This window comes from Parambassis ranga, chromosome 24, assembly GCF_900634625.1.
Source record: "Parambassis ranga chromosome 24, fParRan2.1, whole genome shotgun sequence".
Classification (NCBI taxonomy): domain Eukaryota; kingdom Metazoa; phylum Chordata; class Actinopteri; family Ambassidae; genus Parambassis; species Parambassis ranga.
Window position 1 is genome coordinate 15,328,517 of NC_041043.1, and position 22,691 is coordinate 15,351,207.

Consider the following 22,691-nt stretch of genomic DNA (forward strand, 5'->3'; position numbering starts at 1 on the left):
CCAGCGTTTCACCCTTTTGAAATTTTTTGACTTGAACCTGATGCACAGCCTGTATAACACTGTATCAGGGCCGGTGTGGAGACAGCAGTCACAGTAGTGTAAGACGATAGTTTTATAGTTTTAACTGGCATCAGTAGAACAATTACTGCACGGGCGACCAGGCCCAGGGGCCTAAGGGCTTGTTAAATTAGCGTAACTTCTCTTTACAATCCGATAGCAACCGATTAGTTCGGCAGTTTCTCATTAAAACGAAGAATATTAATCATCTGAAGCTATAAAACACTAAAAACATCAGCCAATCCTCCGGGTGGACCCTGTGCGGAGTATTGGCTGGTTGTCACTCTCTTCCTGCTCTGCGCGCACCAGAGAGGTACGTGCATGATGGCCGAAGTCACAGACCGCAGCTCGTCTTCAGGTGATGTGCGTCCATGTGATTGGGAGGCGTGGCTTCGGGGTGAGCTCCGAGAGAAAGGGGCGTGTGTTTACTTTTGAAATCTGGCTGACTCTCACTGAGTTTTCTAATACCCCGTTCACACTGGGGAAATAAATCTGGCTAAAGCGGGATTTGGGCCACATCCAGATGTATCCAGATGTTTTTTTTCTGAGTGTGAACACCTCGAATCCGGCTGTATCCAGTTGGATTTCAATCCGGCTAAATCCACCTACGAGAGGTGGATCTAGCCTGAACGGACTCTGTATATTACGAGGCGCCACCTAGTGGTTTGGAGGACCGCAAACAAGCCGGATTAAGCTGAATTGAGTGCGGACGGACACGCTTGTGTGATAGCCAGATTTGAAAATAGGCCTGAACGTATCCAGCTTAAAGACTATCCAGATACAATCCTACTCTAGCTGGATTGACTTTCTCCAGTGTGAACGGGGCCTAAATCTCCTACCCTACCTTTAAGATTAGGATTAAGAAAAACTTTATTTGTCCCACAATGGGGAAGTTGCGATCAATCATTACCTTACATCGTCCAGGGGTCCCATAATCTGTCCCTTGCCTTTAGGCTTTGAATTTGATAATCCAGATAATCCAGGGTGTTCTATAAATAAATACATATTTATATAGTTTCACTTACAGGATGAGAGCCTCACTTTTATTTCTATTATTATACACACAGATAGACCAAAAAGCATGATGTGTTTGACGTGTGCATGTTGTTTCAGAGCAACGTGTCTGTGCTGCCTGTCAGCCGAGCTGAGAGGGGAGGAGGGCGGCCACTTAATTCATTAGGTCCCCTTTAAGTCTCCCTCCGCTCGGCTGCCCCTCCTCACTCGCCAGCATGATGACGCTCCCTCCGCAAACACACACGCACTCTTCCCTCCGCTCTCAAACTTTGCTCGTCCTTAATCAAGAATAATCAATAAAAAAACGTATTGATCATCTTTCTCGACGCCGTCCTGACAGAGCAGGAGATGACGGGGACCCGGGGATCTGATCGGCGCTTCTGACAGGTAAGCAGCGTTTTCTCTGCATGTTTTTCTAACTTCACTTTCACCCCCCGAAGTCTCCTCGACAGGAACAAGGCTACTTTTGTGCGCAGATTTCGCTTATCAATACTATCGATGACTGATGTGCCAACTGAAGCCGGCATATCGAGTGGAAAATAGCTTCCTTTAAGCAAGACATCGCATAATAAAAGCGACGGGGAAAAGTCCATGATGCTAGCTTAAAGTTAGGAAACGAAAAGGCAGCATCTTCTTGAAGCAGGAGGGAGGGACGGACACAATCACGACTCTTTCTGCTGGTTTGTGCTGTTTAACCTGCTAATAACTTCACTGACACGTAGAACTGTTTATTTTACCGGCACCACGTTGTTTTGTTTTTAGCCGGTAACACGGAATTAGCTTGTTTAAATGGTTTTATTCCACATTTATATGAAAGAATAATAACACAACATTAAGTTATATGTTTTCGGTTATTGGTAATTAATACAAGAAGAACAAGAACAAGAGTTTTAGTTCAGGAAATTCAAAAGTACAGGAAGACTTTAAAGTGTGCTGGTTATTAGCATAAAAAAAGGAAGAGATTAAGCTAATGTTTATGAAATGATACTGAAATGATTCTTAAATATGTAGAAGAATTAGAACATCGTTAAAAGTAAACGAGTAAATGAAAATAAGTGACTATGTACCAAAGTTGTGTTATATACAGTATGTTTTATTTCAATTAGCTACATTTTTTTTTAGCTAGGAGCTATATTTAGCTGGTAGCTTGGACGTTTACGAATCTCTCGTTGCCAAATCTCGCGAGAGTACAGCGCTAAAACGCAGACTAACGTCAAACAAAGTCAATTTTCCCCTGATTAGTTTGGTTGAAAAACAACAATGTTGGTGTCAACATGTTCAGAAGATTTGTAATTTATAACAAATGGGTCAAATATTTCTAATCCGGGAAGAAGAAGGAACAGAATCAGTCAGAATCTGAGATCACGTTCACGTCTCCCATTATGAGAAATGATGAAAAGATGTAAAAAAGTAAAAAAAAAATTACACAGATACAGGAAATAACCGCTCCGCTTTGACAGCGTTGTCTTATCACAGATCATAAAAGCGGTTTTGCTGTGTGAAGGATTTCTTGCTGCACAAAATGTTTTTACATTTGTTCCTTAAAGAGCTTATTCTCTGTAATAGTCGGGTTATTGTTGAAGGAACCCATAAGATGATGCCGATGATCTCTGCTCCACCCTCTAGAAAGGCGAAGTCATGACCCAACCAGTGGACCCCAATGGAGCATGAACAATAGTTCAATGGCAAATGCAGCATCATTAAATATTATTCTGGGAAAATAGAAGATAATCAGCTACAACGCTGGAGTGTTAGTGTGTGAAAAAAGGGGGCTACTGTGTGTTATTAGTATGCTTGTATCTTTGATCATATTTAGCGTACAAAATCATACAAGGGGTGCTCATTTCTGACTAATATCTAGCTTAAAATGTGTTAGTATTAAAGATATTTGTGTGATGTTGTGCGAGGGCTACAAAAATGGGTCGTTCCTGCAGCAGTGATGTATTCTAATAGGTCACTACAATGTCACACCACTTTTTGTGAAATAACCTGCAGCAGGTTGTTTCAGATCAATCTACCTCAGGAGAAATAGCTTTACTCTACTGAATTAGTCGAGAACTGTCTTGATGGTTTGGTCTCAGCGATGAGTCTTCCTCTCTGCTCAGAGGAATGTGACACCTCATGGGGTCAAATCGTCAAAATTAACTTAAGGAGGAAACGCAGCTTTACATCCCAGCTTGAGCTTCTCTTGTTTATCAAATACAACACATGTAGAGCCGTTAGCATGAACTCCGGTCTAGACGTCCTTTTAAATCAGTACCAAATGCTTTTCCACCAGTGGGCTTTGCCAACACCTCCTCCAGGTCATGGAATGTACTCTCACATGTTCAGAGCGGAGACGCCGGCCCGCTCGTGCCTCTCTGTTAAAAGCAGCAGAGCTTGTTTCAGTGGACCAGACTAATGTCACTGCCGTAATGGGTCATTTATGACCTCCAGGCCTGCTCGTCTGGCCACCTGGGTGTGCATGGCTAGACTTGTCTGACAACAGAAATAAAGGCAGAAGGTAACGCAGCGTGCAGAGGTGCAAAGATTTTGTGGAAGGAGTGTATCGTTCTTTTCTTGGGAACTGTGACAAATTTAGATAAATGTGAATCATCCGTCTTTGCTGTGACTCCAGCTTTATCAGGCAACACTGATCAGCTCCAAACAGTGCTGCTCAACAGTGGCGTCCATCAGTATGGAAAGCCTGCATCATCAGGCCTACAGCTGTATCTAATTATTCAAGGAATGCAGGGCTTTTGTGAAAAAGACTGTGCAGAATATGGGCTGGCTTTCCTAAATCCTTCTCCCCCCTCCTCCCGCCCCTCTCTCTCTCTCTCTCTCTCTCTCTCTCTCAGCTGAGCTCCTTCGGCAATGCCACAGTTCCCCTCTCTGATGAGACGATGAGAACCCACACTCGTGGGGCCCCTACAGTCTTCTTCATAAGTCTGCTGTGGCCCCTGCTCTCTCCTGCGGTCGCAGCGGAAGTGGACCCCAGTGGAGGAATTCCCTTCATGGGAGGAAACTACGATGGTCACCCCATGCTGTACTTCAGTCGAGGGCACGTGGAGGAGCTGCAGTATGCTGCCGCGGGGACTCACCGGGACATGGCGAAGAGAATCCGTGAGGCCGGAGAAACCATGCTGGAGCACCCAGAGGAGTACCTGCCCCCCTGGAGCCCCGCTGAGTTCAGCGCCCGCTGGAACGAGGTTTATGGAAACAACCTGGGCGTGCTGTCCATGTTCTGCCTCCTGTACCCGCACAGGGCCGGCGCCATCAACCTAGCCAGGGACTACATGGAGAGGATGGCGGCTCAGCCTAGTTGGTAGATTTTCTGTCTTTTATTATTTCATCTCTTTAAGCTCAGATTTTCATTTCGCCTGGTTCTCTTCTGTTCAGGGGTTTTTTCAGATGGTATCTCATATCTCATTTCCTCCCCCATGTATTCATCAAGTGGGCATTAATACTAAGTCCTTCCTTTCAGAAGCTGTGCACCCACCTCCAGAGTGTTCTCCTCTTTCTCTCTGGTAAAGATGCATTGCTGTCCGATAAGTCTGTAGTCCAGGAAATATGTTTAGCAGCTGTTTGCTGAACATGCCCCCTCCCACCCCTACACCCATGCAGTGAAAGGAAATGAAATGTTCAGATGTGAGCTGAATGGGTTGAGACTGAAGCTCAGAATGTAGGTGACCTGAAGAAGGTTACACACATTGTGTGATGTTCTGTTGCATGTATTGCTGTTTATAAGTATCCAAACACAGCTGCTCATACTCAATAAGTCTTAATTTATTGTTGTCCCTACTAACCATGTAGAATGAATTGCTGTTCTGTCACTGCTGGTTGTTAAGGGAGGCAATCATAGCGTCCTAGCTGAGCTGGAGAGTGCAGAAAATCTATTGCACGCAGGGTGTTTCAAACCTTGCCACTGGCTTTGGGTTTCTGAGGGTTAAACATTTTACCTTCCCGTTGGAATTATTATATAACTGAAAGCATTCCTCTGCCATCATCATGTCGCTCCCCTCTGACTTCTCCTTACTCTGGGCTGTGACTTGTGGCGGCTTCCTCACATGCTAACTGCTACTTGCTAGCTTTCAAACATTCCTTCAGAGAATCATCGTGTTTCCTCTTCTGTGCCTGATTTGACTGTTAGAAGTAGGTGAGTGAGAGATGGGCAATATATATTGATCAATATATGTGTCCAAAACTGCAACACAGACAACCACAGGGCGTCTAAACTGTGTATGTTGAAATGACTAATTGAGTCCTCCATCATGTGAAAGTGCAGCTTTAATCCGGCTGCTTCCTCTGCGCGGCTGCTGCTGTGTCGCCTCCAGCCTCAGAACACGAGGAAGGGGATTTTCCAGCGGCTTGTTTCTGGGGGAGGGGGTTTTACCCAGTGTGGCCTTAGTGCAGTTTGCAGGGCATTTTTACACAAAACGCGTGCCACAGTGCAGAAACGAAAAGCCACTGAGCATGTGTTTTCACGTCTTCAGAGCACACTGTGAGTTTTCTCGTTGGCCGCACTTTTATTATGGTCACTGAACCTCTTAGGGCTTCTGCAGAGTGGCTCCAGGAATCAGTCAGCTGTGGTATTCATGACCTTCAATTATGTCTGCAACAAGTCTGGGAACCACGTTCCGATGAGACTTTCTACTTTGTGGCAGCTTGGTGCCTGCTTCAGGTTTTTTTTTTCTCTCTCTCTCTCTTTTTACACAGTCTGAGCAAACATACAGAAGTGAGGCCTTGTGTGCTTTGGCATAATTCAATATACAGTCCAACAGTGACTTGGCAGTCAGGTTTTTTTTGCAGGTTTCCTTTTTGCCATATGGACAAACTGCGACTTAAAGAAGCTGTTATTTTCATATAAATCTCAGCTGCCACTTAACATGTGGGAGTCGTGTTTTAGCATCCAGCTGATATGTTCTATCGTGTGTGAAGTGACACAGCTGAGAGACTCATGGGAACCTGAAGTCACACCAAAACTAACTAAGGCTACGTTCACACTGCAGGCTGAAGTGACCCAGATCCGATTTTTTTTTTTTTGCACGAATGTGATCTGTATCTGATATCGTCATGACCGATGTCCGATTTTTTTATATCTGACCCAGGCCACTTTCATATGTGGTCCTAAATCAGATACGTATCCAATTTTTTTGCAATGCAACCTCAGTCTAAACGGTTATATATCCGACTTTTGCGTCGGGAAGTAGAGCCCGACTCCAACACGCTTGCTCACAGATGAGGGAGATGTCGACTCTCTTGCTGTGAAAGTGACACAGAAAGCCGCTCGCAGACGCATTCAAAGGTTCTCGTCATTATGAAATTATGAATGAAGTCAGTGTCACTAAAAGCAGTCACATGACTATCCCACCACTCTGCACCCACACACATCTCTGTACAGACGCTGCAGCTGCTCCTCTCTTCCTTCTCAGCGTTCTTCTTAATATTATTTGGTTGTAATTATGTTGGCTACGATCGGACATTAGCGTAAACAAAGCCACACAAGCACACACTGTGTGACGCTGTGTCCTCTTCTGTGCATGCGGGTCACTTCAGGGCCGCAGTCCGTTCACACAGGAGAGTGGTAGCAGTCGCATATTATTTTGTAAACACCAAAAAATCGGATTTCACCAAAAAATCCGAATTGAGCATTAAGACCTGCAGTCCGAACAAAGCCTAAGGTTAACATTGTCAACATAACTCACACACCCTTTAGAGAATGTGTAGGATTCTAATATTATTAGTTGGTTCCTAAGATAAAGATTAACTCTTAATTTCCATATGGAAATTAGGGTGTTGAGGCAACATTTTGCAAAAAAATAAGACAATATATACACAGCAACAGTTTGAAGTGCTCCAGAGATGAGGCTTCAGTCCAGGCTGGTGAGCACAGCTCTGACAGATGAATTAAAAAGAACTTGACTTCCTGCAGGAGTCTGTTGCTGAAGCTGCTTCTCAGTCTGTCCACAGTGTTGTGGAGACGGTGGAATGGACTGTCCATGATTGTCAGCAGTTTTTCCAGCATTCTGTTCTCACCACCTCCTCCAGGAGGGCGAGTTTAAAGGACTCCGCCTTTTTAATGAGTCCAGTCTGTTGGCGTCCTTTGCTTTGATGCCAGCTTCAAAGAAGATGGCGGTCGCCATGACAGACTGGTAAAACACGCGGAGCATCCCGCTGCAAACAGCGCAGGACCTGAGCCTCCTCAGGAAGTACGGTCTACTCGTGCCCTTCTTGCATTCTTCATCATCACAAGGACAGAGATCTGAGTGTGTAAATGAAGTCCTGATAGAAACACCTTTGCTGAGAGGTGATGTCATGTGTCTGTGGAATTAATGAATGTACAACAGGTTTATGTCTTTGTAATGACCCTGAACAGGAGCGTTATGAAACACCTTTTCATCAGCAGTCTGCAGAGATTCTGCCCATGCTTGTTCTTTTTTAGCTTCTCTTTTATTGCTGCAGCTGTAATTTGGTGTGAAACGCTGCTTTATTTTTACTTTCAACGTGATTAGATATTTTACAGCTGCGTTAATGCTAATTGAAAGGCTTTACAGAGGAAAGGTGTTAAGCCAGAACTTTATTGAAAAGACTAAAACTTTCACAGTTGCTTACCACCGAATGTTTTTTCCACATGCGCCTCACCCTGACTTTTTGGCTCGCTGCGTCTTGTTTTGCAGGCTGGTCAAAGACGCACCGTGGGACGAGGTGCCGTTGGCGCACTCGTTGGTCGGGTTCGCCACTGCTTACGACTTCCTGTACGAGTACCTGAACAAGGATCAACAGGAGCGCTTCCTGCAGGTGATCGGCAACGCGTCGCGCCTAATGTACGAGAAGTCCTACGTTCGAGGGTGGGGGTTCCAGTACCTGCACAACCACCAGCCCACCAACTGTGTGGCTCTGCTCACAGGAAGTCTGGTTTACATGACCCAAGGTAAGTGTGCGGCGATTTATGTCTTTACAACGTAAAAGGCTGTGTCTGTGCTCCTACCGGCTGCAGAGCCAAGAACTCACATTTGGCAAAGAAGTCATAGAAAACATCACAACTCTGCATTATATTTATGTGTTGTTTTTTCTTTGGGGTCATATTTTTGTTGCCTTTAAGCTTTTCATCAAAAACGGGGAGGCTATGTGCCAGCTCAGCCTCATTCCACCTCTGCGTGGGAGAAGTTTAGAGTTAAAACCTGGAGCTCAGCTAAAGGAATTTCATTAGTCTGGATTTCACTGGGGAGGTTTAGTCTCACATGGTCTAAATGCTGATTCAGAGGCTTTTCCAAAGAAAAGGTGGGTTTATTGTAAAAACAAAACAAGTCATGTTTGAGATGAGCACAAGATTTGGAGACAGTTGCTGTCTTATGTTGAATTTTCCTCTTTTAAGTCACATTTACTTGCTCTGGCTTGCCGCTCACTCACTCACTCACTGCCTCCCGGGCCCATCGTAGGGGAAACACTCCACAGTTTATTTAATCCAAACATGCTTGTTCCGGAGTTACAAGCAGCAAAGAAGCCGTTCTATGACAGTTATCATAGTGAGCAATTGGTTATCGAGTGATTTCAGTTACTCAGTTGTGTGTGTGTTTGGTTTCTTCTTGTCAAAGATGTTTAGTTTAGCCCTCTGACCCTGTGTCATTTTTATATTTAAGCTATTCAAAAAGCTAAAAGCTACTTTGAAGGGGGCCCTTCATGTTGATGTTATATTAATTCTACATGACTATTAGTGTGTTTCTTAGTTTGAGTGAACTGATGTGATGTGGAGACCTTCTCTGTACCAGCTGAGGAAGTGAAGGCCTGCCGTGCAGCTTGCTTTGCTTAGAGGATTTTGAATTCTGGTACAAATGATCTGGTCCTGATGTGAACTAAATGACGGCTGGATTACTGAAACCCGCTGCGGTCACAGTGGTTTTATTTGGGGCTGTCTTTTTGTAGAGGCTTTGTGAAGCCTCAGGAGTCTTCCCACCTGACCTCCATTTGCTTTGTCTCATTCTGTGTGGAGCTCAGGGGAAACGGTGAGCGTGCTCCGGCTCTGCCACTGCTTGGGTGTTTTGTTTATGACACATTTTATTTGCTAAAGAGGGGGCTTTACAGGAGACGCCATGCAGAGATGATAGCTTCAAACCTAGCAGGGGTGAGAAAATAGCCTTTTCATAGATTGCTAACACATGATCTGTGTTTGCACCGATCAAACACAAAAACACTCATTTCAGCTGCTTCATTTAGCAGCTTTACTCAGGCGTCATGTCTAATGATGTGCAGAGAGCTGACACTAACCCGTTATCATAGATGGATCACTCATGGAAACAAACACCTCAAGATATTCGGATGTTTTTCTTTTCCTCACCAGTTTTCTCTAAGCAGAGAGCTGACAGTTTGGGAATTAGTTTTTATTTCGTGTCCTATGGTGAGTTATCATGTTGCTACGTTGACTAGACCCATCATGTGTTTATTTAAAGTAAATATAGTGAGAAATAACATTGATTTGTGTGTTTAGATCAGAATATTTTTCAGTCCAAATAATCCAGCTAATTTTATTTTATTTGATGATAAAGCCTCACAGCTCCTGCGGCCATGTACTGCCAATGATTAACACCTCAGGTGAAGTTCATAATACAACAAACAGAGGACGTTACCTCAGAGGAATGTGAGCAAAGCGCAGCTTTGAAGCCTGGCGTCGGACTTTGTGAGCACTGTTGGAGCGCTGGTTTTGTAAATGTGGTCTTTGTGTGTGCGCAGAGTTCATCTTTAATAGTAAATACCTGCTCTGTGTAGACCAGCGGTCCCCAAACCAAACACCACACTCTGTGTGCGTGTCACTCTGTGTGTGTGATCCACTCTGTGTGTGTGTGTGTGTGTGTGATCCACTCTGTGTGTGTCTGTGTCATCACTATAGGCTGTTCCATACTCCGCGAGACAAAGAGCGCTCCACGGGTGGTAAGAGAAAAAGGTCTTTTCCGCACTGAGGTACCATACTCCGCGAGACGCGTGTGCGCAGAACTCCTCATACTCCTCACTCCACTAAACTATAAGGAAAGACTTTACTGAGTTTTTTAACACACCACAAGGACGTGTGCCATGGCAAGAGGGCATTATACAGAGAGGGGGCCTGCAACAGCGTGAGATGTCCGGCGATGAGTTGTGAAAATGCGACATTAAAAGTAACAACAGCAAAGATTCAGTGTTTGTGCCTTTATGACCACATTTGCACATCTACTGTGTTCCAATGTGCCTGCGATACTTCAAACTGTCCGGTGATGAGCTGTGAAGATGCGACATTAAAAGTAACAATAGCAAAGATATACAGACATTGTTAACGAGCCTATTATGCCCGGGTATGTAGGAGTATATAGAATGGTAATAACAGTCACCATCTGGTATGTGTGAACGGCTGTCTGGAGTTATTGGTGACAAATCACCCTGACTTGCCTTTCTTTCTTTCTTTTATTGCTCATCATGCAAAACCGGTATGGTCTTATCTAAATCTGTTGAATCAGTGCTGTTTATACACCTACCTATATACCTGGACGGCCACAATAAATTCCGACCAATCACAGCATGGTTGCCGCACAGCCTTGAAAGACAAAGTTCGGCCCGGACCCTGCGCACAAGAGTGCGGAACAGTGGGCAGTCAGAGACAAAAAAATGACGTCATTTTGTGGGCGTAACGTCTGCACGGGGGGAAAAATGTCTTTGTCTCACGGAGTATGGATCCAGCTTATCACAGAAGGATCGTGTCTCTCAGAAGCAGTATGACATCATGTGGGAATCTTGAGCTGGTCTGTGCTCCCTGTCTTCCAGGTTACCTTCAGGAGGCCTACCTCTGGACCAAGCAGGTCCTGTCCATCATGGAGAAGTCCATGGTGCTTCTGCAGGATGTGACAGACGGCTCTCTGTATGAAGGAGTGGCCTACGGGACTTACACCACCCGCTCCCTGTTCCAGTACATGTTCCTGGTGCAGCGTCACTTTGCCATCGGCCACTTCGACCACCCCTGGCTGCTGAAACACTTCGCCTTCCTCTACAGGACCATCCTGCCAGGTACCTCTCCCACACACTTTTTTAAAGCTGTTTATGTTTTTATGAAAATGATACATTTGGCTGCCAAATACAGAGCAAGTCAACAGTCCATGAGGAAGTGTTTACTTAGCTATGAATGGCCGTCCCTAATTCTTCCTGCCAAAACCTTGATTCTATTAGATTAGGCATGAAAATCTCCTCAGGCTGCCACAGTGGAGAGAAGCGTCTCCTCTGGGCTGGATATGGGTTATGCATGCGTGCAGTTATTACCTTCCTGGATGCCTTTCAAAGCTGTGCTCAGACCTGCAGGGATCTGTGCTGTCCGGGGAGTTCTGTCTGAAGGGTCAGGGGCAGGGCAGCAATCGGGTGGGTGAGGGGCCCACCAACCCCAGTTTTTCTGTTCTGTGGCTGCACCCTGAAAGCACCTCTAATTATATCAGCGGGGAAAGCTGCAGAGCCACAATAGAAGCTTTTCTCCTCGCAGCAGACACAAAGACAAGGCCGGATTATTTTAAACTGCCCAGATGATCGCTGCTCCCTCACTGGATGTGTTGTGTTCTCTGTGTGTGTGAGAGACGCTCACAGAGCTAACACACCTTGTTTGTTTACCTTAGTAGTTGCCAGTGTTTTCTGTTTTGTTGAATGAGCCTCACGATGTATGGCAGCTTTCATCCAAACTTTTCTGGGAGTTCTTGGCATAAATGGCTCTTGTGGCTCCATGTGGCATTTCCTTGCATTACAGAGAGATGCATTAAAAACAGTGTTATACAGCCTGAATGGCAGAAATGTCTGCTACCACAACTAGTGAGTGTCGCTGGTTTAATAAGAAAATGTTGCTGATCTTGATCTTTTCTGGATCTAGTGGTTATATTTTTTAGTATTACCGTATTTTCACGACCATAAGGCGCATGGTATTATAAGTATGCTACGCTAAAACATACGTAAATAACAAGGTAACGGGAGCAAAAAAGCGAGTTAAGTCGGACTTGATTACAACAATGTACAATAAACAGGAAACAACTGTGCGAGTTAAAACTTGCAGCTTCCCTCTCATCACTGTCAGAGTCACTGTCGCTGTCGTTGCCGGCTGGCTGTTCGGAAATTATGCCGGCTTTCGGAAAAGCTCGGACAACAGTCAATGCAGAAACATTAGTCCACGCATCCACGGGCGTAACTTGCCCGGCGCTGCCTCCCAGTAAAGCTGTGCTCGCCGTCTGCCACCCATGGCTCCCACGCCGCTCACAACTTCACTTTGAACGCCGTGTTTACGCCAATGTCTGGCAGTTGGAGTTCTTTTGTTAACCCTCCCGGGATTACGGCAAGCTCTGAATTCATCTGCTTCACCTGGTGTTTTACACCGGCGGTGTGACGGGCGCGCTTGAAGTCGCAGATCAGCAGGGACAGTGATGGTCTCTTTACATAAGCCACTCTCAGCCCTTTAGATCGGCCTTTCCTGCTGGAAACTTTTCTTTTGGCAGCATCTTCCTCTTACAAATGACCATAGGCGGAAGTTTCTGCCCATTACCATAGCAACCAAGAACAACAGTGAAAGCCGACGCTGCCAGCATACGTAGTTTACGTATCACGTCCCCTGTGTCGGGTACTCAACCCATACACAAGGCGCACCGGATTATTAGGCGCACGGCTGACTTTTGAGAAAATGTTAGGCTTTTAGGTGCGCCTTATAAAAATACGTTATATCCTTTTTATCTCCAGTCTGCATTGTGGAGTTCCCTCAGCTCTGCTAGAGATGATTTTATCGTCCTCTCTGACCTGCATTCCAGGATATTTAGATCACAGTGTTTCTTTACATTTACAAACCAACCAACGATTTATATATAGTAATATATTGTACCTTTGTACAGCGTTCATCTGAGATAGAAGATCTCAATTAAATATGTATTATACATAAAATATGTATTATATGAGCAGCGCCCACACCTTAACGTGTGGTAAAAATCAGTTTATTTACAATTTCACAATCAGTAATTCAATCAATCTTTAAATGATCAGTTTATATATTTAATAACTCGTTTCCACAGATTAATTTTATATTGCAGTGAACAATAAGAAAGAATGTTCCTGCTGCGAGTTGTGTTCGTGCTGACAAATGATTGAGTGTGATTACATGCTGCAGTAAGTGTAGCTGGTTTCTAAGAACCCTCAGAGCAGCGGAGTGAACGGTATTCCTGACATCATTACAGACAACAAAACAGCGTCAACACTCGGTGTGGGACTGAGTGGGGTCACAGGGGTTCGTGTTGGAGGGACACTTTTATTGCCCTGGGTAATGCTGAATGTTGATAAATGAAGTGACACACACACACACATGCATCTGGTCACACAACTCATGCATGTTTGTCTTGTTATTTATGATGTGTGAGAGTCAGACGTTTTCCCGTCTGTGTTTTCTCACCAGGATTTCAGCGCACTGTCGCCATCGCAGACTCCAACTATAACTGGTTCTACGGACCGGAGAGCCAGCTGGTCTTTCTGGATCGCTACGTGTTGCGTAACGGCAGTGGAAACTGGCTGGCAGAGCTGATTCATCAGAACAGGGTGATGGAGGGGCCAGGGCAGGCTGGGAAAGGCCAGCGCTGGTGCACTCTGCACACAGAGTTCATCTGGTGAGCTTCCAGGTTCCAGGATAAGAATATAAGCATGCAAAACCTTTATTCCAAGGTTAAAACCTATACCTACGGTGTGGTCAGAACTGTTTGTCACAGTTTTTCTAGGCTGGCAGGAGGAGCTTTGTGTGTTTATCTTATGTCAAACATTTTCAGTGTCTGTCTCCATTTTGTCCTGCAGGTATGACCCCGACCTGATCCCCAAACCCCCTTCAGATTTTGGAACACCCCGACTCCACTTCTTTGAAGACTGGGGCGTGGTGACGTACGGCAGCGCTTTACCTGCAGGCACCAACTCCTCCTTCCTCTCCTTCAAGTCTGGGAAGCTGGGTGGACGCGCCATCTTCGACATCGTTCACAGGAACAAGTACAAAGAGTGGATCAAGGGGTGGAGGAACTTCAACGCCGGTCACGAGCACCCCGATCAGAACACTTTCACCTTTGCACCCAATGGTGTCCCCTTCGTCACCGAGGCACTGTACGGACCCAAGTACACTTTGCTCAACAACGCCGTGTTGTTTAGCTCAGGCTTTTCAGGGAGCTGCTTCAAGCCGTGGGCCGGACAGGTCACAGAAGCCTGCGACTCCAAGTGGTTGAAGTACAAAGTCGGGTATGCGGCTGATGCTCAGGGACGAGTGGAAGCTGCTATAGAGAGACAGGGAATGGTCTTTATTCGAGGGGAGGGACATTCCGCTTATAACCCAGAACTGAAGATCAGGAACTTCCAGAGGAACTTGCTCCTCCTTCACCCACAGCTGCTGCTCCTCGTGGACCACATCCACCTGGATCCAGACAGCCCAGCGAGGGCCGTGAGTGCCTTCTTTCACAACATGGAGCTGCCATTCCAGAGTACAAAGGTCGACGGTGTTCATGGGGCGTTTGTGTTGCACGGAGAGGACCAATATAAGATGTTCTGGATGGATGACACGAGCCACAGTAACAAAGGGGTGCTGGGTTACTGGAATTACCCCCGAGGGTACCCCTATAATGGCTCTAACTATGTGAACGTTACAACGCCGCTGAGGTACCCTCACACCAGGGTGGCCTACATTTTCTTTGGACCGGGTGTGGATGTACAGAGCTTCAGCCTGCGTGGAGACGATCAGAGGGTGGATATTTACCTGGCCACCAAGGACCACACCTACACCGTCTACCTGCTGACCGGAGAAGTGACCAGCAAGCCTCTATTCGCCATGGTGCTACTGGACCACAAGAAAGTTGTATTCGAGAAGGCGGCAGCCGCGGTAGACGGTTCGCCAGAGGAAGTGGAGGAATACGTCAATGTGATGGAGGACAACCTCCAGCACGTCAAGCCCGTCTTCCAGCAGATGGAGAGGCACATCCTGGGACAGGTCCTCAACACTGCCAGCTTCCGTAAGACTGCAGAGCGCCTCCTCCAGTTCTCTGACAAGAGGAAGACGGAGGAGGTCATCGAGAAGATGTTCGCCATGTCCAAGAAACAGGGCAAGGGTAAAGGGGGGAAGAAGGTGAACCTCGGGGACAAACTCTCTGAGAGTCTGCCAGACATTTTTGCACAGATCGAAGTGAATGAGAAGAAGGAGAGACAGAGGACTTCAAAGCGTACATATGAGGACAGTCCGGAGGAGGGGGACGCAGACTCACGAGCCTTTATGGATTACACAGATGGCCGCAGGAACAGAAAAGGCGGCTTCGTCAAGGGCCGTAAATTCAAGGAGGTCCACATGGTGGCCACAGCAGGGAGCGAGAGTCTCCCCAGCACTGCTTCCTACATCAGACTGTTCCTCCTCCTGAACACCGCCACCTTCTTTTTACTGCTGGCTGTGCTCCTGACTCGCTTTCAGAGGGGGCGGAGCCTGCACACACAGAGATGCTTCTACACCATCCTTCTGATCGACTGCTTCATCCTACTGTACCTCTACTCCTCCTGCTCTCACACACAGTGCTAACATCAGGAGCATGTGACACCCCACACTTCACTCTGAGCCAGGTCTAATGACAGAATATTAGAGCCACTGTTTAATAAAACTGTTTTTTAGACTCACAAATTGGACCTTAACGGTTAGACAGCACTCTTCAACCTGCAGCTCCACAATAGTAAGAAAAAAAGGAAAACAAAGGATGTGTTTTAAGTGGTAAGTCAGTGCTGTGGATTTTCTGATGCCTACATTTTAAACCTTTATTTATGAAAAAAAAAAAAGATTTTATGACATGTAACTCGAACTCTTTGGCTGTTTGTGTAACAGTGGCTCTAATCCTGCTAAGATCTACCTAATGGGTGTTTGTTTAGGGAAGAAAAAAAAACAAGTGATTCCAAATAGGAATTGATGAATTGATCGGTGAGACGGAACCAGGCCACCTCTGATGTAATGAGCTTCTGTGGAGCTTTAGAACTGAGTCTTTTGTTCAGAGGTCCCACCTTGTATCACGGTTGTCACCACATCTGAGATCGGACATGCTACATACAGCATATAGTGACACATGTAAATGTATATATGTTAAAGCAAGATATATTTTTTGGTCTCTTTTTTTTTTTACTCTTTGTAAATAAAATGACAACATGACAGCAGAGGTGTGCGGTCAGTGTGTGTGTAGTGATTTGTTGGATGTCCATTTACTTTGGTTTCTATGACAACGAGTAAGATATGTGCTGACCAGAAAAGGTCAAACTTGCATGAATTTTAGAATATAAACATGTTTTTCTTGCCTCCGAGATGTTTCGTTGTTGTAACATCCACATGGTGAATGTGACTGGATACAAATAATGAACAGTAATAAGAGCCCTCCATGGAGAAACTCAGTGGGTCTTATGTTTCAGTGAGTCAGGGACCCTCGCTGTGTGCAGGGCTGTGATGTAACTGTGAGGCATCACTGGCTGGCCTTTTGTTGACTTCAGGCTCCTAACTTCTCACAAATTATGAGTAGATAATCATTTCCAGATGTGCTCCGCTGCAGCTTCCTTTATATGAAATATGACCTGCGTCGTCTGCTTTAAACGCCCATTTCCTGCACCAAACGCATAACCAGTGAAACCTCACTGTGCCAAACAGACAGATGCTCAGTCAGTCTGACTGAAACCGCTCCGATTAAACTTTAAAAAGAGGTCAGCCATTTCCTGGAGTTCCTTGTCGTCCTCCTTCAAGGGTGTTAGAAAATGAAAGGCTGCCACCTGCTGCACGTTTCTGCACATCTCACATCAACCTTCATGCATTTATTCCATCAGTCATAGCCTCACCTTCTCATGATGTGTGTACATTTTTTTATTGCACATTGTCCTAAATGACAGAAAATATCTGTCAAGGATATTCAGGGGGCAACAGTGGCGCAGTGGGATAGCAGGGTTGTCCAATAACCGGAAGGTTGGTGGTTCGATCCCAACTCCTCCCTAGTCACTGTTGTGTGTTCTTGGGCAAGACACTTCACCCTAGCCTGTGGCGCGCCTTGCTAGTCATTGTATGACCCGTAACGTAACGAATTTCCCTCTGGGATTAATACAGTATCTAAAATAAAAAAAAAAAAAAATAAGTCTTTCAGACTCTGACAAACACTCTGACACTGTTTTCCTCTTGACTGTTTACTTCAGTGATGTGAAGAGCTGATCGCCTCCATCTGAAGGACCAGGGACTCACTGAAGAAGAGAAGGTTCGAAGCAGTCCTGACATCCGTCCTCTGGAAGTTTCTGCAGGAACACACTGGGACATCACCACTCTTTAAGACTCTCTGATGTTTAACCCCTCCACTCTCATACAGTGAGTGTGACTCGCATCATTTTAACACCCACTTTAACTGGGCGGGTTTCTTACAGCTCCTCCTTCCCTCCAGTCCATCCTGCTTGGTAAGAAGTCGGTCTGGGACAGGCGGCGGTAGCTTTGGATGCTGAACTTTCCGTCTGGGCCTCTGTGTAGTAGCAGTAGTTCCACAGCGCTGTGGTGTCACAGAACCAGGAGATGTTGATGGGTGAGGGGGCTGAAGTTAGAGACCAGGCACATGAGCTCATTGAAACCCTGGAGCAGGAAGCCTGAGGGTTTGCTGTAGGTCACTGAGGCTGTAGATCAGAGGAAGACAACAGAGAAGCTAAATGATTCATAAAATATAAAATAGCTCACCATAGACATCAGTGATTTCAGATGAGTATGTTGACCCTTTGTCCTCAGCTTTGGTCAAAGTCACTCTGCTGCTCACTGAGTAAGAGCTGCTCCCTGTGTGCTTCCATGCAGGACTGCTGATGTAATCAGACACTGTCTCTCCATCCTTTGTCCAGCTCACCAGGATGTTTGATGGGAAGAATCCAGACACCAGGCAAACAGCTCGGAGTCAGAGGGCTGCACAATCTTCACTGATGGTGGGTACATGACTGGAAAGGAGAGAAATATGGTTCATATATTTGTATTATTGTTATTATTTTTAGCACTTTCCCCTGAGATACAGACTGCACCTCTGTGCTCTGGTTTTTACATAACATTTTACATTGTTTGTATATTGAGTTGTGTCTTTACTCAGCCATACTGCAGATATTCAGGCCATCATCACACCGTCTTCCAGGCTGAGAAGAGCTTCAGCATCAAAGAAAAAAAGCAAAAACATCACCTGGTGCCAGCGGTGACAGGGGGTTGGACACCTTGGGGATGGATCTGGGTGGGTGAGGGCTGGCAATGTCAGGGTCTGCCTCTGTTTTCCAGGCCTGTAGGCGATGCGGTGAAGGGCTACAAGGGGCGTCTCCAGCAGCATCAGCACCTCTACTGCTTCGGCCATGGATGTAACTATGACCCCCTCCTGTACCACTGCTGCTGTTGGAGGGTGCTCCTTCATGTTCATGTTCATCTGTTTTAGGAAACGCCACCACCAGAAAACGGCTTGATGCAGAAAGATGTGAGACGAGTGGTTATCGACACGACTTGAGAGCAGAAGCGGCTACAGAGTGCTGCTGTGGTGGGCACGGTTCTTCCGTACAGGTAGGCAGCTTTCACCAGGCTACGTTTGCTAACCTGATGCTAACATCATGCTAACAGGCTGCGATTGGCAGATTTCTGCGTTTCAAAGCAGGTTTTATTCCATTTACTGGTTTTTCTAAGCTCCTCTCTGATGATCAGACTGATCAGACAACATTTGTTGTTTATATTTGTTATAATGACGTTACGTGTTTTTCACCTGTAAATGAGATCCGGCTGATGCAGGTCGCGGTTGCCGACCACAGACGTCTTCTGTGAACACATACTGCACGTCTCTGTGATTAGGAGGCGTGGCTTCAGGGTGGGCCCAGAGAGAAGGTGGTGGGAGTGTATTTTCAAATTCTGGCTGTTACTGAGTTTTCAAGATCTCCTACCCTACATTTAACTGTACACTTCGTCCACTCGGCCATGACCCCAACACATCTGCATTCTCCGCCCATCGTAGCGTCCTCATGGCAAACACGGAAATGACGCAAGCATAGAACGTATCTGACGCTCTGGAATTCAAACGTGTTTTGAAAGGGGGCGTGGCCTTTTGAAAATATGACAGCACTAATAATAACGACATCATAAACTGTCACAGGTCAATATGACCTGTGATGATGTCATAAAGTGCCCTTATAAAGCCTATATATGCACCTCAGGTATTGATACATCATTGTTCACTGGAACACTTACAGAGCTACACATAGCGAGACTCGGAATTGTTCAGGACTTTATTCACAATCTTCTTTTATCACCACAACACACAGCAAAAAGCAAAAAACAGTGAGACGCACTCAGAGATTTCTGAACAAAAAGGAAGTCATCAGCACACTCCCGTCAATGAGCCTTCAAGACATGGAGGAGGAGATGAGGCCGCAAATGACTGAAAAGATGGAGCGCCAAGAACGAGAGAAGCGCGAAAAGATGGAGCGCCAAGAACAAGAGAAGCACGAAAATAAAGAGCGCAAAGAGTTAGAGAAGCGCCAAGAAATGGAGCGCCAAGAACGAGAGAAGCGCGAAAAGAAAGAGTGCCAAGAACGGGAGAAGCGCGAAAAGAAAGAGCGCCAAGAACGGGAGAAGCGTGAAAAGAAGGAGCGCCAAGAACGGGAGAAGCGCGAAAAGAAGGAGCGCCAAGAACGGGAGAAGCGCGAAAAGAAAGAGCACAAAGAGCTAGAGAAGCACGAAGAGATGGAGCGTCAAGAACGAGAGAAGCGCGAAAAGAAAGGACAGAAGCGTCCTCCATATGAGGAGTTGGCCACTGAAGTTTCCACACTGGAAAGCCAGCTACAACTGGTGAACAAGATTGTGGAGGAAAACAGCTTGACCACTACACTGGTTGAGGAACTAGAGAAACAACTTGCAGAGAAGACAGCAGACATCATCCGTCTTCAACAGTCTCTGGTTCGCCAGCAAACAGAGACACTGGAGTTAAAGTCAAGGTGTGACCAGGTCACAGAAGAAAATGAAAACCTCAGAAAGGCTGCCGAAGAACATAACCAATGTTCCAAGTGTGAGAAGCTGGCCAATGAGGTTTGCACTCTGAGAAGTGACCTAGAGAAGGTCAATGGCCGCGTCCAGGAAAAAGACAGTAAGATCAACCAACTGTCAGAGGACAGGTCCTCTTCAAAAGATCAGCTGAAACTTTGTCAGGAAGCAAAAGAAAGCCTCAAGAAAACGCTGCCAGAACAGTTCAAGCAACCTAACAGCAACCTTGTTTCAATGGTGCTTCATCAGAGCAACATCATCGATGGCCTGTCTGCTGAAAACAAGGATCTCTTCGACCAACTGTCCAAGGGCAACGCCAAAGTCACACAGTTGGAGGACGAAGAGCTGGAAAACAATATTGAGCCAACATTGATAAGTTTACACCAGTCTCTGACTCTGAAGATCTCTGACTTAGAAGATCAGCTGAAACGTGAGCAGGAGGCAAAAGAAAGCCTTCAGAAAGAGCTGCAACGAAACAGCAACCTTGGTTCAATGGTGCTTCATCAGAGCAACGTCATCGACGCCCTGTCTGCTGAAAACAAGGATCTCTTCAACCAACTGTCAAAGAGCAACACCAGGGTCAGACAGTTGGAGGATGTAGAGCTGGAAAACCAGAGTGAGCCAACACAGAAACCTGGACAACCTGGACAGCCTAGACAACCTGGACAGCCTAGTCCGCTTAGACAGCCTAGCCAGCTTAGACAACCAGGACAACCTGGACAGCCTAGACAACCTGGACAACCTAGACAACCAGGAAAGCCTAGCCAGCTTAGACAGCCTAGCCAGCTTAGACAGCCTAGCCAGCTTAGACAGCCTGTACACTGAAGATTAGGGGAAAGTTCTACAGAAAATTAAGTAGACCTAAGTCTTTGAATGTAACCTGTTTTTTCAAAAAATGGGAGATTATTTGTTTCTGAAGAGCCGTTTTGAGGCTCGGTGGGAGGTTCCAAAACTCCAAATATGGACAAAGAGGGGGAGCACGAGCGGAGTTTAGGGTGGGCGGGCGATCGTGGAAGCATCGTGGGCGACTCTGCGACTGTCTGTCGCTCAAGCAGCAACGGCCATAGTTATGCGTAATTTTAAGTCCGAATACAATTGAAACGAGTGAGTTGTAAAAAAAATTCACCCCCCCTACAATTACACTAGAAACACTAGAAGAGAACCTATAATTTGAGAGCAGAGTGTTTTTTTGTACCAGGCTGTAAACATGTTCATTTCTGCTGTGAAGTCGGCCATTTTAACATGGGAGTCTATAGGAAATTACCCGCTTTTGGAGCCAGCCCCCAGCGGCTGCAGCGTGAATTACAGGTTTTGACACTGGGCTTCAACTTTGAGCCCCGAAGGTTGCCGCTTGATCAAACCAAACAAAAAATGTTCTTTATTTGTCATCTCTATGTACCAGGATTTTAAGAGGACCCATCAGTGTGGACCCAGACTGCACAACACATTCACATTGTGGTCTCAGCTGGAAACAAAAAACAAATGTCAATCTGCGCCGAGCACAGAAATATACTGCGTTATAATCAATACTTGAAGACACAATAAATATCTGCAAATGTTTTTATTCAGCTGCACTGTGGTGAATCACACACACAGCGCTCTGCTCTATGATACATGCAAACATACAGCAGTGAAAGCCACTGCAACCCAACCACCACAACACACAGTGTCCTCATTCACAAAGAAGCAGAGAAGTGTGAGACCTGACGAGTGCAGCAGATGAACTATCAGCATCCGACTGACTGTTTAGTGTCACACAGCAAAGTGACCCTTGTGTGGAAATTACAAGTCAAAAAAGAAAAAAAATGCATCATCATGCAAAAAGGATCCTTCTAAAACAAACATTAAAGCGTCTTCAACTTTCAGCCGCTGATCACCATTCATTAAATCCACAGGGTTCCACGGACCAACACAACCCACTGGTGCCTATGTGAGGCCCCGCCGGAGCCTTCAGTGGCCCTTCAGTGTAAATCAGAGAAAACGTCTGTATGCCACACATTCAACACACACACACACACACACACACACATGAACGACAGCTGTTGCTGTCCTAGACCTGAACCTGAAGCAGGACTCTGAGCTTCATGTGCGGCTGTTGTGGTTTAGTTCAGTGTAGTGGTTTAGTCGGCTGTTTGCAGTCAGCCTGACTGAGTCTGTGGCCCTGAAGTATCACTTGTTGTTCCGGTGAGGACGGAGCAGCTATGAAGCAGCGTGTGCAGCAGTGATATTCTTCTTCGGCTCTTTACATTTGCTTAAAATGTCATTCTCTGAGCGAGCGCTCGGTCTCACACAGCCAAGTGATACGTGCAGAAATGAGCCCAGAAAGGACAAAACCTCCAAAACAAACTGTTTGCTGTGGATAAACCCAAACACATGAACATGTCTTCAGCTACCAGTAAAATCCAAATCTATAAAGTGTCACTGATTCTCATGAGTGAACGTTACATCCATTGTTTTCTATAAATTGTGCTCACTTGAGGAGCCAGATTTTCACTCGGTCATCATTTCTTAGCCCCGCATAGTAGAAACCATCACCTAGAAACATCATGTAGAAACCTTAGGGCTCAAAATGTCTGCCCAGATCGATCCCCCCCCCCCCCCCCCCCCC

General features: G+C 46.0%; 2 protein-coding genes and 1 long non-coding RNA gene across 4 annotated transcripts; all 3 read left to right on the forward strand.

The window, feature by feature from the left end:
* Positions 1–1,288: 1,288 nt before the first annotated feature.
* dse (dermatan sulfate epimerase) lies at positions 1,289–16,225 on the forward strand. Of its 2 annotated transcripts, XM_028396587.1 has the most exons (6): positions 1,289–1,458; positions 3,909–4,375; positions 7,728–7,981; positions 10,840–11,079; positions 13,478–13,685; positions 13,867–16,225. In XM_028396587.1, the coding sequence occupies exons 2-6, from the start codon at positions 3,954–3,956 to the stop codon at positions 15,611–15,613; spliced, it is 2,871 nt and encodes a 956-aa protein (XP_028252388.1). In that variant the 5' UTR covers positions 1,289–1,458; positions 3,909–3,953; the 3' UTR covers positions 15,614–16,225. The 2 variants fall into 2 exon arrangements, with proteins under 2 accessions (XP_028252388.1, XP_028252389.1); XM_028396588.1 differs by lacking the exon at positions 1,289–1,458 and having other exon boundaries at positions 4,239–4,371.
* A 970-nt stretch (positions 16,226–17,195) lies between these two features.
* Positions 17,196–18,635, forward strand: LOC114428300 (uncharacterized). The gene is made up of 3 exons (XR_003669569.1): positions 17,196–17,413; positions 17,926–18,420; positions 18,495–18,635. It is a non-coding gene; the product is annotated as an uncharacterized LOC114428300 (long non-coding RNA).
* Positions 18,636–19,453: 818 nt separating this feature from the next.
* Positions 19,454–20,909, forward strand: LOC114429104 (vicilin-like seed storage protein At2g18540). Its single transcript, XM_028397952.1, has 2 exons — positions 19,454–20,220; positions 20,494–20,909. The coding sequence occupies exons 1-2, from the start codon at positions 19,454–19,456 to the stop codon at positions 20,906–20,908; spliced, it is 1,182 nt and encodes a 393-aa protein (XP_028253753.1). The 3' UTR covers position 20,909.
* The last annotated feature ends 1,782 nt before the right edge of the window (positions 20,910–22,691 follow it).